This window comes from Schistocerca americana, chromosome 8, assembly GCF_021461395.2.
Source record: "Schistocerca americana isolate TAMUIC-IGC-003095 chromosome 8, iqSchAmer2.1, whole genome shotgun sequence".
Lineage (NCBI taxonomy): Eukaryota > Metazoa > Arthropoda > Insecta > Orthoptera > Acrididae > Schistocerca > Schistocerca americana.
In genome coordinates, this window is record NC_060126.1 from 228,935,456 (window position 1) to 228,948,940 (window position 13,485).

General features: G+C 37.7%; 1 protein-coding gene across 2 annotated transcripts in view; it reads right to left on the bottom strand.

Annotated features, from left to right (window-relative positions):
- Positions 1-907: 907 nt before the first annotated feature.
- LOC124544909 (sodium channel protein Nach-like) overlaps positions 908-13,485 on the bottom strand; it is a 110,396-nt gene continuing 97,818 nt past the window's right edge. For both annotated transcript variants that reach the window (XM_047123643.1, XM_047123644.1), the window contains exon 7: positions 908-1,683. In XM_047123643.1, the coding sequence (XP_046979599.1) occupies positions 1,501-1,683 (183 nt within the window). In that variant the 3' untranslated portion in view covers positions 908-1,500. The remainder of the gene's footprint in view (positions 1,684-13,485) is intronic.

Below are 13,485 nucleotides of genomic sequence, written 5' to 3' on the forward strand. Positions count from 1 at the left end.
AATAGATGTACGTTGTGATGTGTTTTACTAAAGGTGAAAAAGAGCACAGGAGTACTTAACTTTCTTGAGAATTCAGATCTTGTTTGTTTTATAAAAGTAAAAAGGGAGAGGACAAAAGCTGTTGTAGATACAGAAGTGTGATAGCAACAGTTTAGGATGAAGACACAGTGTTAATGGGAAGTGAAACAAATAGAAATGTGAGTTTAGGCAGACGCTTAATAGGGTAGTGTAACATTTCTAATGAAGCTGTTAAAAATAAATGTTTGACATTAATCTATCAAATGCAGAATATCCTGAGTATGGGCCCCTTACGCAGTGTTGCTGGTTGTTCCGTAGGTCATTACCTCAGTGGCATGTTGACCTACTGTGTCAGTCTGCAAAAAATAGCACTGAAAAATTTCCTGTGCAGAGAATGATTCCCAGTAAGTTGCTTTCCCTGGTATATAATTTCTCTTTCTGAAACAGAATTTCTGAAATTACACAGATATGAGCATGGCAGGCCTTGTGTGTGAACTACTGCATTTGAGGTGGTCATGTTGCAGGCACTGGTTGAACAGTCGTAAAACCAGCACATATTCCATATCCATGGTGTTAAATAAACTAATAACAAAGTACAAAAGTCTGTAATTAGGTGTGGATGCACTCTTCCAAGCCAGTGATGACGAAATTTCTCCTACAAGTACTTGGTTCAATCTTCATATGGTAAATTTAACATAGTCCCAGTCCCCAGTGTGTATTTTGTGTACAACAGATACTAGATTTCTGTGTGCTGGAAAGATGAAAGTGAGCTGTGGATGGACGGATGTTTGAGTCAGTATACATTAACTAAAATTGTGATCTGTGGAAAGTATAAAACAACATTGATCCAAGATATGATGATAAAATATTGTGGACGCTTCAAATTTATTATGCAACTTAAATCACTCACAAAATCCTTATAGAAATAAACACAAAACAAATAATTAGTGATATATGTGTGTAACAAAATACAGCAAACGAACTCTAAATTATTGTAAGAGCATATAGAGTAAAAATGCTGTACTACAGGGAGCATTTCAATCTAGTTTTCTAAACCTGGAGTTCACAAACATTTCAGTTGCGCTGAAACCATATTGAAAAAGAAAACTGCATAGCAGTGAAAATTTTTCTGTTTGTGTGAAGGTTGAAGTGTTCCTGCTCCTGTTCTCCCGATTATCTCTTTGCAAACTCATTCAGTGTGTTTCCACTTTGCTGCAATTTCTACCTTAGATTGATGACTGAAACCTATAGCTATTGCTAAGAGGGTAATACCTTACTGACTTCAGATGTTATTTCAGTAGAAATAGTAGCAAAGACATAAGAGATTTGCATCAGAGAGAAATGCAAGCTACATAAAGTGGTTTTAGATTGTAACCGACAAATTAAAAGTGATAGGCCATTCCAATAATTAAAATACATTAGTACACTGAAAGAGAATTTTTCCCTTGAATAATAATATTTGTTTACTGAGTTTTATTGTCACTATGCACTGAAGCTAGTTGATCTTTGTCCTACATTATTTGTAGATTTGGTCTCTTTATTCTTATTTCTGCTGTGCTCTTTTGTAAATAGTCCAGTAGATGCGTATTGTGATGTGATACAGAATTTCAACAAAGCTGAGCAAGCTAGCTCCAACCAGCAGACCAGCAACAGCTCCTGTATACACTGGGAAAAAAAGCAGAATTAGTGAACTTGCCAGGAGTACAATAATTTGCAGTTAAAAGTTAATTGACATTATGTATAGGAAACCATTTATAACATCTTGTTAGTGAGGTTCACATTGTGTCACAATAGGTGTGACATGAATTATTCTTATTCAAGTGACAGGTCTTTGAACTGCCCAGCCAGATGCTCATGACTGTTATTGCATAATCAGTTTACTGCCAAATATTTCTGCTGTTTTTCTTGTGTCTGTTACATCACTAATATTTGATCTGGCTTATCTAAAACATAGTTTGGCTGTTTGGATAGTCCACAAATAATTAGTATTTATAGTCATGAAAATTGCAACATTGAAGTCTTATGTTATATGAAATCACTTTCATTTTGCCAACAGTCTTATTAAGACGGCTTTGAGGGATGGGTCAAGACTGAGAGCAACCTCTTGCATTTGAGGCATTAAGTAATCTTTAAAATTGGAAGAACCACCAATAATAAATAGAAGGCAATGCAAAAATCAGTGAAAACTATTGGAGTAAAAACTGGAAATTTGTCTGCACAGGACAAGCTATCTTCTAAAATATTGTCTTATTGACAATGTCCTTCACCAAAACTTTTGCAACTAAACTTGGTCCTTGTTCACATCTATTGAGGGCTTGGTAGGAGAGGTTGAACTGTAATAAAAAGGCAACATGAAGGTATACTACTTAAAAAAAAAAAATAGTTTTTTGCATTGGCTATATCCAATTCATTTTGTGTGTTTTGAAATTTTGCCTGAGTAGTGATTTTAAAGCAGCTGCATACATAATTAGAATACAGTTACAAAGCAACCATTGGCTATAGTCACCAGAATAAAAGTACTTATAGTGTTTAACATGTTAAATACATATGTTTAGTCATTGTAAAGCAATGTAAAGCAAAATTTAAGAAATCTGCACAAAAACAGAAGGGAATGGTAAACAGGCAATAATAGATAAAATGGTTTACCACATTACAGAGAAATATTATTGACAGTAATTGAGAGATTTATACCAAATAGATTCACACAGTTGATGATCCCGCCCTTGGTACAAAAAGTGGACTGCAACACTCCTGCAGAAACAACGAAAAAAGCATGCCAAATTTAAATGAACGCAAAACCTCGAAGATTGGCAACCTTTTACAGAAGCTCGAAATTTAGCACAGACATCAATGCGAGATGCTTATAATAGTTTCCACAATGGAACTTTGTCTTGAAACCTGGCAGAAAATGCAGTGGAAATACTATTGATGACAGTGCTGCAAAAGCAGAACTACTAAACATGGTCTTTTGAAATTTCTTCACCAAAGATGACGAAGTAAATATTCCAGAATTCGAATCAAGAACAGCTGCCAACATGAGTAACTTGGTAGATATCCTTGGAGTAGTGAAGCTGCTTAAGTCACTTAACAAAAGCAAGTCTTCTGGTCCAGACTGTATACCACCACTTAGGTTCCTTTCAGAGTATGCTGTTGCATTAGCTCTGTACTGAACAGTGATATACAACAGCTCGGTTGATGAAAGATCCATACTCAAAGACTGGGAAGTTGTACAGGTCACACCAATATCCACAAAAGGTGGTAGGAGTAATCCAGTAAATTATAGACCCATTATCATTAACGTCGATGTGCAGCAGGATTTTTGGAACATATATCGTATTTGAACATTATGAATTATCTCAGAGGGTCTATTGGCATGCAGTCAGCACATATTTAGAAAATATTGCTTTGGTGGAACACAACTAGCTCTTTGAACACATGAAGTGTTGAGTGCTATTGACAAGGGATTTCAAATAGAGTTAAGGCTTTTGACACTGTACCACACAGGCGGCTTGTAGTGAAATTGCAAATCCAGTCACTATATTCCATATCAGATAGTCCATGGTTTGTAGTAATTGACGGAAAGTCATCGAGTAAAACAGAAGTGTTTTCTGCCATTCCCCAAGTTAGTGTATAGGTCCTCTGCTGCTCCTTATCTATATAAATGGTTTAGGAGACAATCTGAGCAGCCATCTTAGGTTGTTTGCAGAGGATTCTGTCATTAATTGTCTAGTAAAGTCACCAGAAGATCAAAACAAATTGCAGAACAATTTAGAAAAGGTATCTGAATGGTGCAAAAATTGGCAATTGATCCTAAGTAATGAAAAGTGTGAGGTTACACACGAGTGCTAAGAGGAATTCGTTAAACTTCAAATTACACGAGAAATTAGTCAAATCTCAAAGATGTAAATTCAACTAAACACCCAAGAATTACAAACAATTTAAATTGGATAGAACACACAGAAACTTTTGTGGGGAAGGCAAACCAAAGTCTGCATTTTATTGACAGAACACTTAGAAAATGTAGCAGATCAACTAGATTGCCTACACTGTGCTTGTCTGTCCTCTTGTGGAGTACTGCTATGCGGTCTGGGATCCTTGACAGATAGGATTAATGGAATACATTGAGGAAGGTCAAAAATAGCAGCATGTTTTGTATTATCATGGAAGAGGGGAGAGAGTGGCCCTGACATGCAGGATTTGGGTTGGACACCATTAAAACAAAGGCTTTTTCGTTGCGGCGGAATCTTCTCACGAAATTTCAATCACCAACTTTCTCCTCCGAATGCTAAAATATCTTGTTGATGATGTCCTACATAGGGAGAAACGATCATCATAACAAAATAGGAAAATCAGATCTTGCACAGAAAGATACAGGTGCGCTGTTCGAGATTGGAACTGTAGAGAATTATTATGAAGGTGGTTCGATGAACCCTCTGTTAGGCACTTAAGTGAGAGTTGTAGTGTGTCCGTATAGATATAGAGGTCCATGGCTCAGTCTGTAAAAACTGAGCTTTTATGGGATCACTTTGTTGTCCATGTGCCTGACTGTCTCGGATTGTTAAGAATCCTTTTTTTCTCAGGAATAAGCAGATGTGTGCAGTTAAAATTTGTCACATATTAAGGCCAATGGTCCCTCAGCAGTATAAAAATTTCAAGCATCTAAATCAATGCAATCAAAACATGCAGCTATGTATGTCACATTGTCACATATGAGTTTTGAAAACTCACTCATCAAAATATACATGATACTTCCCATTGACCTACAATCATGAAATTTGGTGAGAAATGAGGTTTCACAGTACAGACAAAGGAAAATTGTGGAAACTGTTGAATTGTAATTATATCTCATAAATATCTGTCTGCAGTTAGTAAATACACCTTGCATTCATCATTCGCCGAAAGCATATAAGACGAATATTACTGCATGCAAGCATAAAATGTAAGTTATAGTCTTGTATAGTAAAAAAATAAAAATACTTTATCGAATCTTCTGCATCTCATATAAACTGAAGTCCTCTGCTCACCTCTTTTTGTACACCTGGGATAATTTGAGGAACTAATGTAGAAATTTTGATATGGTCTTGGAATTCCCAGGACCGATATCTTGCCAGTATGTACATCAAAAACAGGCAACAGTTGTTGAGATTCTCGATTTCCAGGATGGATGAAAATAATTAAATAAAAATTGTTTGCACGGAATCCTCAACCTGTGAGACCTACTTGTGTCTGATCAATTTTTTTAACTTATTGTAAATCGTTTACAACAATAAAAGTGAAGTAAGATCATATACAGATTCCCATCTTCCTTCTTAAAAACAGAGCCTTTAGGAACAATAAGATAAAATGAGAAACAATATGACCAAAAGTAATATTTTTCCTGAACTTAAGGGCGAATTTTACAATGATTTATGCATGAGTCAAGGTATGGTAGAAAACTGTATTTTCATTGTGCATGTGAAGTCATCCAAGTGAGATTGCCACAGATAAACATAACAATCATAACCATAATACACAAGCAGTATAAAACACTAGTCGGTTTACTGACATAAGACATCATTACACAGGGCCAACAAAAGGCCCTCTAAGCAAATAAAAGCGGCTTCCAATGTAGTAAACATCACACACATTGTTACACTATTCAGTTTGAATACAAACTCAGTGCGGTTCAATATGCCGAAAGTAAAGTGCTCCATCAGCACGAAGTTGCAAGGTTTTGCTTGTGATTTTGGAGAGAAGTTCTTCAGCACTGATAGGGAAATATTATTTTGTAAACTATGAAGTTAAATTAGTGCAAAAAAGCATTTTAATGTGCAACACCTCTGTAATCCACCAAACACCAGCAGCTGTGTGAAAGGAAGTGCTAAAAATGACAGCAGACAGGTCAGTCTTCAACTGTGCAGTCGTTGTTCAAGGGTTTGGGTGAGGCAATGGTGTCTTGCAACTTACCGTTGGAGAAGCTTAAGAATGCACACTTCAGACGGTTCTTGGAAAAGTACACTAAACATCCAGTTCCAAATGAATCCACATTGAGGTACAACTATCTGTGTGCTACGAGGAGGTGCTCAACAAGTAAGAGTGAATGTTACTGACCAAAAGGTCTGGGTGTTCACAGATGAAACCACTGATGTGGGTGGGCACTATGTTTGCAGATGATATTGGTGTTCGAGCCTGGAGAAATGTTCCTGCTAATGTGAGCAGCTCTCAGGAAAGTAAACAACTTGACTACTGCCATTTTGTTTGACAACACTTTCGAAATACTGTGGTCAGATGGTGTGAACAGAGACGATGTTTTGTTGCTAGTAAAAGAGGGTGCTTCGTTCATGGCTATAGCAGCCAAAGGGCTTCAGATTCTCTATCCCAGTATGGTGTATGTCACGTGCCTTACACAGTGTTGCAGAAGAGGTGTGATCAAATCACCATGATGAGGACAAGTTAATTTTCTGTGGCAAGAATACCTCTGTGAAAGCTTCACTATGGACACGCAAATTTAACGAACAAGCACCTTCACAGTCTCTCTTCTTACACCATGAGGTTCTTGACTTGATGCTGCTTAGCATCACTGCCCCAGCTATCCAAAATAAAGACAATCTTTTGTGAGCTCGATGGTGATGAATCAAATTCTAAGAAAACTGTGAAAGAGGCCATTACAAATACGTTGTCTGGAAACCTGGCATACGTCAATGTCTCTTTTTCAGTGGTATCAAAAGTCATCACACTACTGGCAGCTGCTGTTACTAGACTGTGTGATGCCCCCCTGGATACTGTGCAACATTTGCAGATTGAGTTGGGTCAAGCAAGTGGTCATGCGTTTGTCAAAGTGAACAGCATATTGCAAAGAGCTCTCCAGCACAATTCTGGATATTCTAGAATGTGCAAAATTACTGACAGTGTTTCTGGGAGGCCATAACATTTGAAGACAAAGGACCAAAAAATGGCGTCTTGGATATTACGATTTTATTTTGAAGCAGATGTCAATATCTTTTTCTCAGAAGCATAATGACACATTTCCAAAAATGCACATAATGTATGTGATAATTACAACCACAGATAGCTAATTCACAGTAAATGTATCACATTTATATATAGTGTCAAGTTTCTGTGCTAGCAGCAAGGAACATATTTAACAGTATACAAAAAGTATAACTAAGGTGGTTGTTGTTGTTGTTGTTGTTGTTGTTGTCTTCAGTCCTGAGACTGGTTTGATGCAGCTCTCCATGCTACTTTATCCAGTGCAAGCTTCTTCATCTCCCAGTACCTACTGAATTTGCTTAGTGTATTCATCTCTTGGTCTCCCTCTACGATTTGTACCCTCCACTCTGCCCTCCAGTACTAAATTGGTGATCCCTTGATGCCTCAGAACATGTCCTACCAACCAATCCCTTCTTCTAGTCAAGTTGTGCCACAAACTCCTCTTTTCCCCAACTCTATTCAATACCTCCTCATTAGTTATGTGATCTACCAATCTAATCTTCAGCATTCTTCTGTAGAACCACATTTTGAAAGCTTCTATTCTCTTCTTGTCCAAACTATTTATCGTCCATGTTTCACTTCCATACATGGCTACACTCCATACAAATATTTTCAGAAACGACTTCCTGACACCTAAATCAATACTCATGTTAACAAATTTCTCTTCTTCAGAAACACTTTCCTTGCAATTGCCAGTCTACATTTTATATCCTCTCTACTTCGACCATCATCAGTTATTTTGTTCCCCAAATAGCAAAACTCCTTTACTACTTTAAGTGTCTCATTTCCTAATCTAATTCCCTCAGCATCACCCGATGTAATTCAACTACATTCCATTATCCTCGTTTTACTTCTGTTGATGTTCATCTTATACCCTCTTCTCAAGACACTATCCATTCCGTTCAACTGCTCTTCCAAGTCCTTTGCTGTCTCTGACAGAATTACAATGTGATCGGCGAACCTCAAAAGTTTTTATTTCTTCTCCATGGATTTTAATACCTACTCAAAACTTTTCTTTTGTTTCCTTTACTGCTTGCTCAATATACAAATTGAATAACATCGGGGAGAGGCTACAACCCTGTCTCACTCCCTTCCCAACCACTGCTTCCCTTTCATGCCCCTCGACTCTTATAACTGCCATCTGCTTTCTGTACAAATTGTAAATAGCCTTTCGCTCCCTGTATTTTACCCCTGCCACCTTTAGAATTTGAAAGAGAGCATTCCAGTCAACATTGTCAAGAGCTTTCTCTAAGTCTACAAATGCTAGAAACGTAGGTTTGCCTTTCCTTAACCTAGCTTCTAAGATAAGTCATAGGGTCAGTATTGCCTCACGTGTTCCAGCATTTCTACAGAATCCACACTGATCTTCCCCTAGGTCGGCTTCTACCAGTTTTTCCATTCGTCTGTAAAGAATTCGCATTAGTTTTTTGCAGCTGTGACTTATTAAACTGATTGTTTGGTAATTTTCACATCTGTCAACACCTGCTTTCTCTGGGATTGGAATTATTATATTCTTCTTGAAGTCTGAGGGAATTTCGTCTGTCTCATACATCTTGCTCGCCAGATGGTAGAGTTTTGTCAGAACTGGCTCTCCCAAGGCCGTGAGTAGTTCTAATGGAATGTTGTCTACGCCCGGAGTCTTGTTTCGACTCAGGTCTTTCAGTGCTCTGTCAAACTCTTCACGCAGTATCGTATCTCCCATTTCATCTACATCCTCTTCCATTTCCATAATATTGTCCTCACGTACATCACCCTTGTATAGACCCTCTATATACTCCTTCCACCTTTTTGCTTTCCCTCCTTGGCTTAGAACTGGGTTTCCATCTGAGCTCTTGATATTCATGCAAGTGGTTCTGTTTTCTCCAAAGGTCTCTTTAATTTTCCTGTAGGCAGTATCTATCTTACCCCTAGTGAGGTAAGCCTCTACATCCTTAAATTTGTCCTCTAGCCATCCCTGCTTAGCCATTTTGCACTTACTGATGACCTCATTTTTGAGATGTTTGTATTCCTTTTTGCCTGCTTCATTTACTGCATTTTTATATTTTCTCCTTTCATCAATTAAATTCAATATCTCTTCTGTTACCCAAGGATTTCTACTAGCCCTCGTCTTTTTACCCACTTGATCCTCTGCTGCCTTCACTACTTCATCCCTCAAAGCTACCCATTCTTCTTCTACTTTTTTTTTTCCCCCCATTCCTGTCAATTGTTCCCTTATGCTCTCCCTGAAACTCTGTATAACCTCTGGTTTAGTCAGTTTATCCAGGTCCCATCTCCTTAAATTCCCACCTTTTTGCAGTTTCTTCAGTTTTAATCTACAGTTCATAACCAATAGATTGTGGTCAGAGTCCACATCTGCCCCTGGAAATGTCTTACAATTTAAACGTGGTTCCTAAATCTCTGTCTTACCACTATATAATCTATCTGAAACCTTCTAGTATATCCAGGCTTCTTCCATGTATACAACCTTCTTTCATGATTCTTGAACCAAGTGTTAGCTATGATTAAGTTATGCTCTGTGCAAAATTCTACCAGGTGGCTTCCTCTTTCATTTCTTAGCCCCAATCAATATTCACCTAGTAAGTTTCCTTCTCTTCCTTTTCCTGCTGTCGAATTCCAGTCACCCATGACTATTAAGTTTTTGTCTCCCTTCACTACCTGAATAATTTCTTTTATCTCATCATACATTTCATCAATTTCTTCATCATCTGCAGAGATAGTTGGCATATAAACTTGTACTACTGTAGTAGGCGTGGGCTTCGTGCCTATCTTGGCCACAATAATGCGTTCACTATGCTGTTTGTAGTAGCTTACCAGCTCTCTTATTTTTTTATTCATTATTAAACCCCTATTTGATTTTGTATTTATAACCCTGTATTTACCTAAGCAAAAGTCTTGTTCCTCATGCCACCGAACGTCACTAATTCCCACTATATCTAACTTTAACCTATCCATTTCCCTTTTTAAATTTTCTAACCTACCTGCCCAATTAAGGGATCTGACATTCCATGCTCCAATCCGTAGAACAACAGTTTTCTTTCTCCTGATAACGACGTCCTCTTGAGTAGTCCTCGCCCGAATATCCGAATGGGGGACTATTTTACCTCCGAAATATTTCACCCAAGAGGACGCCATCACCATTTAACGATACAGTAAAGTTGCATGCCCTCGGGAAAAATTACGGCTGTAGTTTCCCCTTGCTTTCAGCTGTTCGCAGTACCACAACAGCAAGGCTGTTTTGGTTAGTGTTACAAGGCCAGATGAGTCAATCATCTAGACTGTTGTCCCTGCAACTACTGAAAAGGCTGCTGCCCCTCTTCAGGAACCACAGGTTTGTCTGGCCTCTCAACAGATACCCCTCCATTGTGGTTGCACCTACGGTACGGCTATCTGTATCGTTGAGGCACGCAAGCCTCCCCACCAATGACCAAGGTCCATGGTTCATGGGGGGATAACTAAGGTAGGTACATATAAAAGAGCTATCATTTGAGCTTTCAGCCAAAAGGCCTTCTTTTACAGTAGAAAACCACTTGCCTATCTGCAACTGAACTTCTCCTTTATATTGTGAGCTGAAATCGATTCTTTTCATAATTTTGTTATTCCGTCCTGGACTTTCCATTGTTTGAAGTTTTATATGATACATCTGAAATACATTTCACATAATTCCATGTAAACTCTTGCTGACATTAATTTCTACAAAGAAAGGGCTTATTTTAACCTTTTTATAAGAGGAGATATACAGTTGAAATAGAGTCTGTATTAAAATGCAAACTGATCATACAACAGATCTTTGGATTTTAGGTAGGAATGTTTATGTATTTCAAACTCTTCCAGGAGATTCATTTTGAAGCCCATGCCTACTAAATGATTTCCATGTTAAGCAAAAATGCAGGAGGAAGAGTGTGTTTCTTGACTTTGTGATGTTCTGCGAAAGTTGACTTCTATGAATTTTCACCATCTTTGCTGAACAAGTGCTCATGTTAGTGGGCCTTAAATGGCCTTCCTGTCAATCATATATAAAAACTCTGATATATATTACACATGCTGTTAAGCCAGATATGAGAAGTTTGTCAGTTGGGGCTTGTGGCAGTTCCACCTGCTTTAATTATTTCATTTGATGTCCTCGGTGCCGGCCGAAGTGGCCGTGCTGTTAAAGGCGCTGCAGTCTGGAACCGCAACACCGCTACGGTCGCAGGTTCGAATCCTGCCTCGGGCATGGATGTTTGTGATGTCCTTAGGTTAGTTAGGTTTAACTAGTTCTAAGTTCTAGGGGACTAATGACCTCAGCAGTTGAGTCCCACAGTGCTCAGAGCCATGTCCTCGGTGTCGATGTACTGTGTTGCTACACTGGCAAAAATATGGGTTGTGGATTCAAACACTGAGTACTAAAATTATGTAGCCGACAGGTGCACAGTTGTGTGTCACAGTACTTTAATTTCTCTGTTCACAACTCCCCAATAATACACAGTTATATGGCCAGTGCACTATTGTTTAAACTTTCCATAAGCCTCATTAATAGTTTGCAGGCAAAAATCCACATACTACTACGATAGTTTACTGTTGAACAGCTACGAGCAATAAAACCTAACCACAAAGTTCACAGTTCTTGAAGAATAATCAGGTACGTATGGAGCAGACACTGTCACTTTTTTTTACACACGGCCTAATTGTTTAACACTTGTTGCACAGTTAATTTAAAGCATTGTTGTTGTTCTAACCAGCACAGGCTACTTGTCTGAAACTCAGCCGTGGACTGACTGTCTCGTGACTAAAAATCGGGCTGTTATATATCATCACAATAATCGGTACTGAAACTACTCATTGTTTAAAGTTAAATTTACAGAAATTACAATTAAAACTTAACTCACTCAATTAACTGAATATATCGAAAATTTGCCTCTTTTTAACAGTTTCTTCCACTACGAGGTTTAGGCCAAATTATTTTTTAAATCATGAATTTAAGAGATATAGTTACACAAACAATACTTTTTACAAAACTGTTAATTACTTTGGAATTAATGAAGGGCTGGTTTTGCTAACATGTTTCCGACTATAACCAAATAGATACTCTAAGAATACTAGCATTTTGTCTTCCAAATGTTTACATTTATTACAGAATTTATATTTGTTTATATGTCGACAATAGAGTTTAAGCTACAAAACAATTAATGATTTCGCCCCATAATGAAAGTTACTATCCAAAAATAGTTGAAGTAAGTTAGAAAATCAATTACATACATAAATCTAAGCACAATATTAGATCTTGAGTTATTTACTTTACAAGTGAGGGCCAATCTTTCTCTTTTTTGAAAATACAGTTTATACTCGCATATGTTAATGTTTATTAGTTAAAAGTAACTACAAAAATTTAAGGAGGCAGATGGCAAAACAAGAAGGGAATTAAAATTCTCCCAGCTTGGTTCGTTACAGGATTTTTGCTATGTAATAAGAGAAGCATGGTAACATTGGCCGTAAAGGATACACTGATGTCATATTTTTTTTACAAATTAGCCATAGGATACAAAATGTCACCTAGTAACGGGACTGTAGTGTATTTCTTAACAGCAAGGCCATTTTATTGTGTGGAGGTACTCTTATTGATTTTATTTTATTTTTGTAAAGCTTTTTTTTTCAAAGCTTGCTTGATATTCATTTTTGCCCACTATATTATTAAGTTCTTAAATTCAGTGGTAACAGCTGAAGAGTTTATGGGGATATCAATAATACGGTCGTCATAATGTATAAATACTAATTTTTGCTTGAAAGGGTAAGAAGAACAAGCGTGAATGGTGTTATCTGTTATGGTTGGTTTCCTGTAAATGTCAAAATTAATTTTAAGTAATGGAGAACCCAGGATGGAATAATGACAATGTTACAAAAAGGATAGATCGCTACTCACCGTATAGCTGCAAAGAGGCACAACAAAGAGACTGCTATACATGTAAACTTCCGGCCACAAGGCCTTCTTCTAAAGTAGAAAACACGCAGACATGGTCGCTGTCTGTGGCCACTGAAGCCAAACAGTGTACAGCAACTGCACCTGATGTGAAAGTAATGTGTGGGTGGTGGGAGATAGGAGGAGGCCGGGGCAGGGCTGGAGAGAGATAGCAGAGTAGGGGTGGCAGAAAGTATAGTGCTGCTTGTGGGAGCATGCAGGGATGTGATGGGGACAAGGTAGCATGGCTAACTACTATTACAGATTGTCCATAATTGTTACAGATTTATCACCTTAATTTAGTTACATGGAGGTAGTAAAAAAATTATGAGAATAGAGATTTTACAATTTGATGTTTTAAAACAATCAGGAAAAGTATTCTTTCCTGAGTAAGTTGTAAACCAGTCTACAAATCATTTATTCACCATGCCTTAATAAGATTTTTCGTTCTGCACCTGTCAGCTTAAAAGGTAAGAATAAAACTGTGTGTGAACCAAGTGATGTCACAAGGTTCAAGGCACTCGTGTATAATCTGTTGCAGTTTTTATAACCACGTGATGTCACAA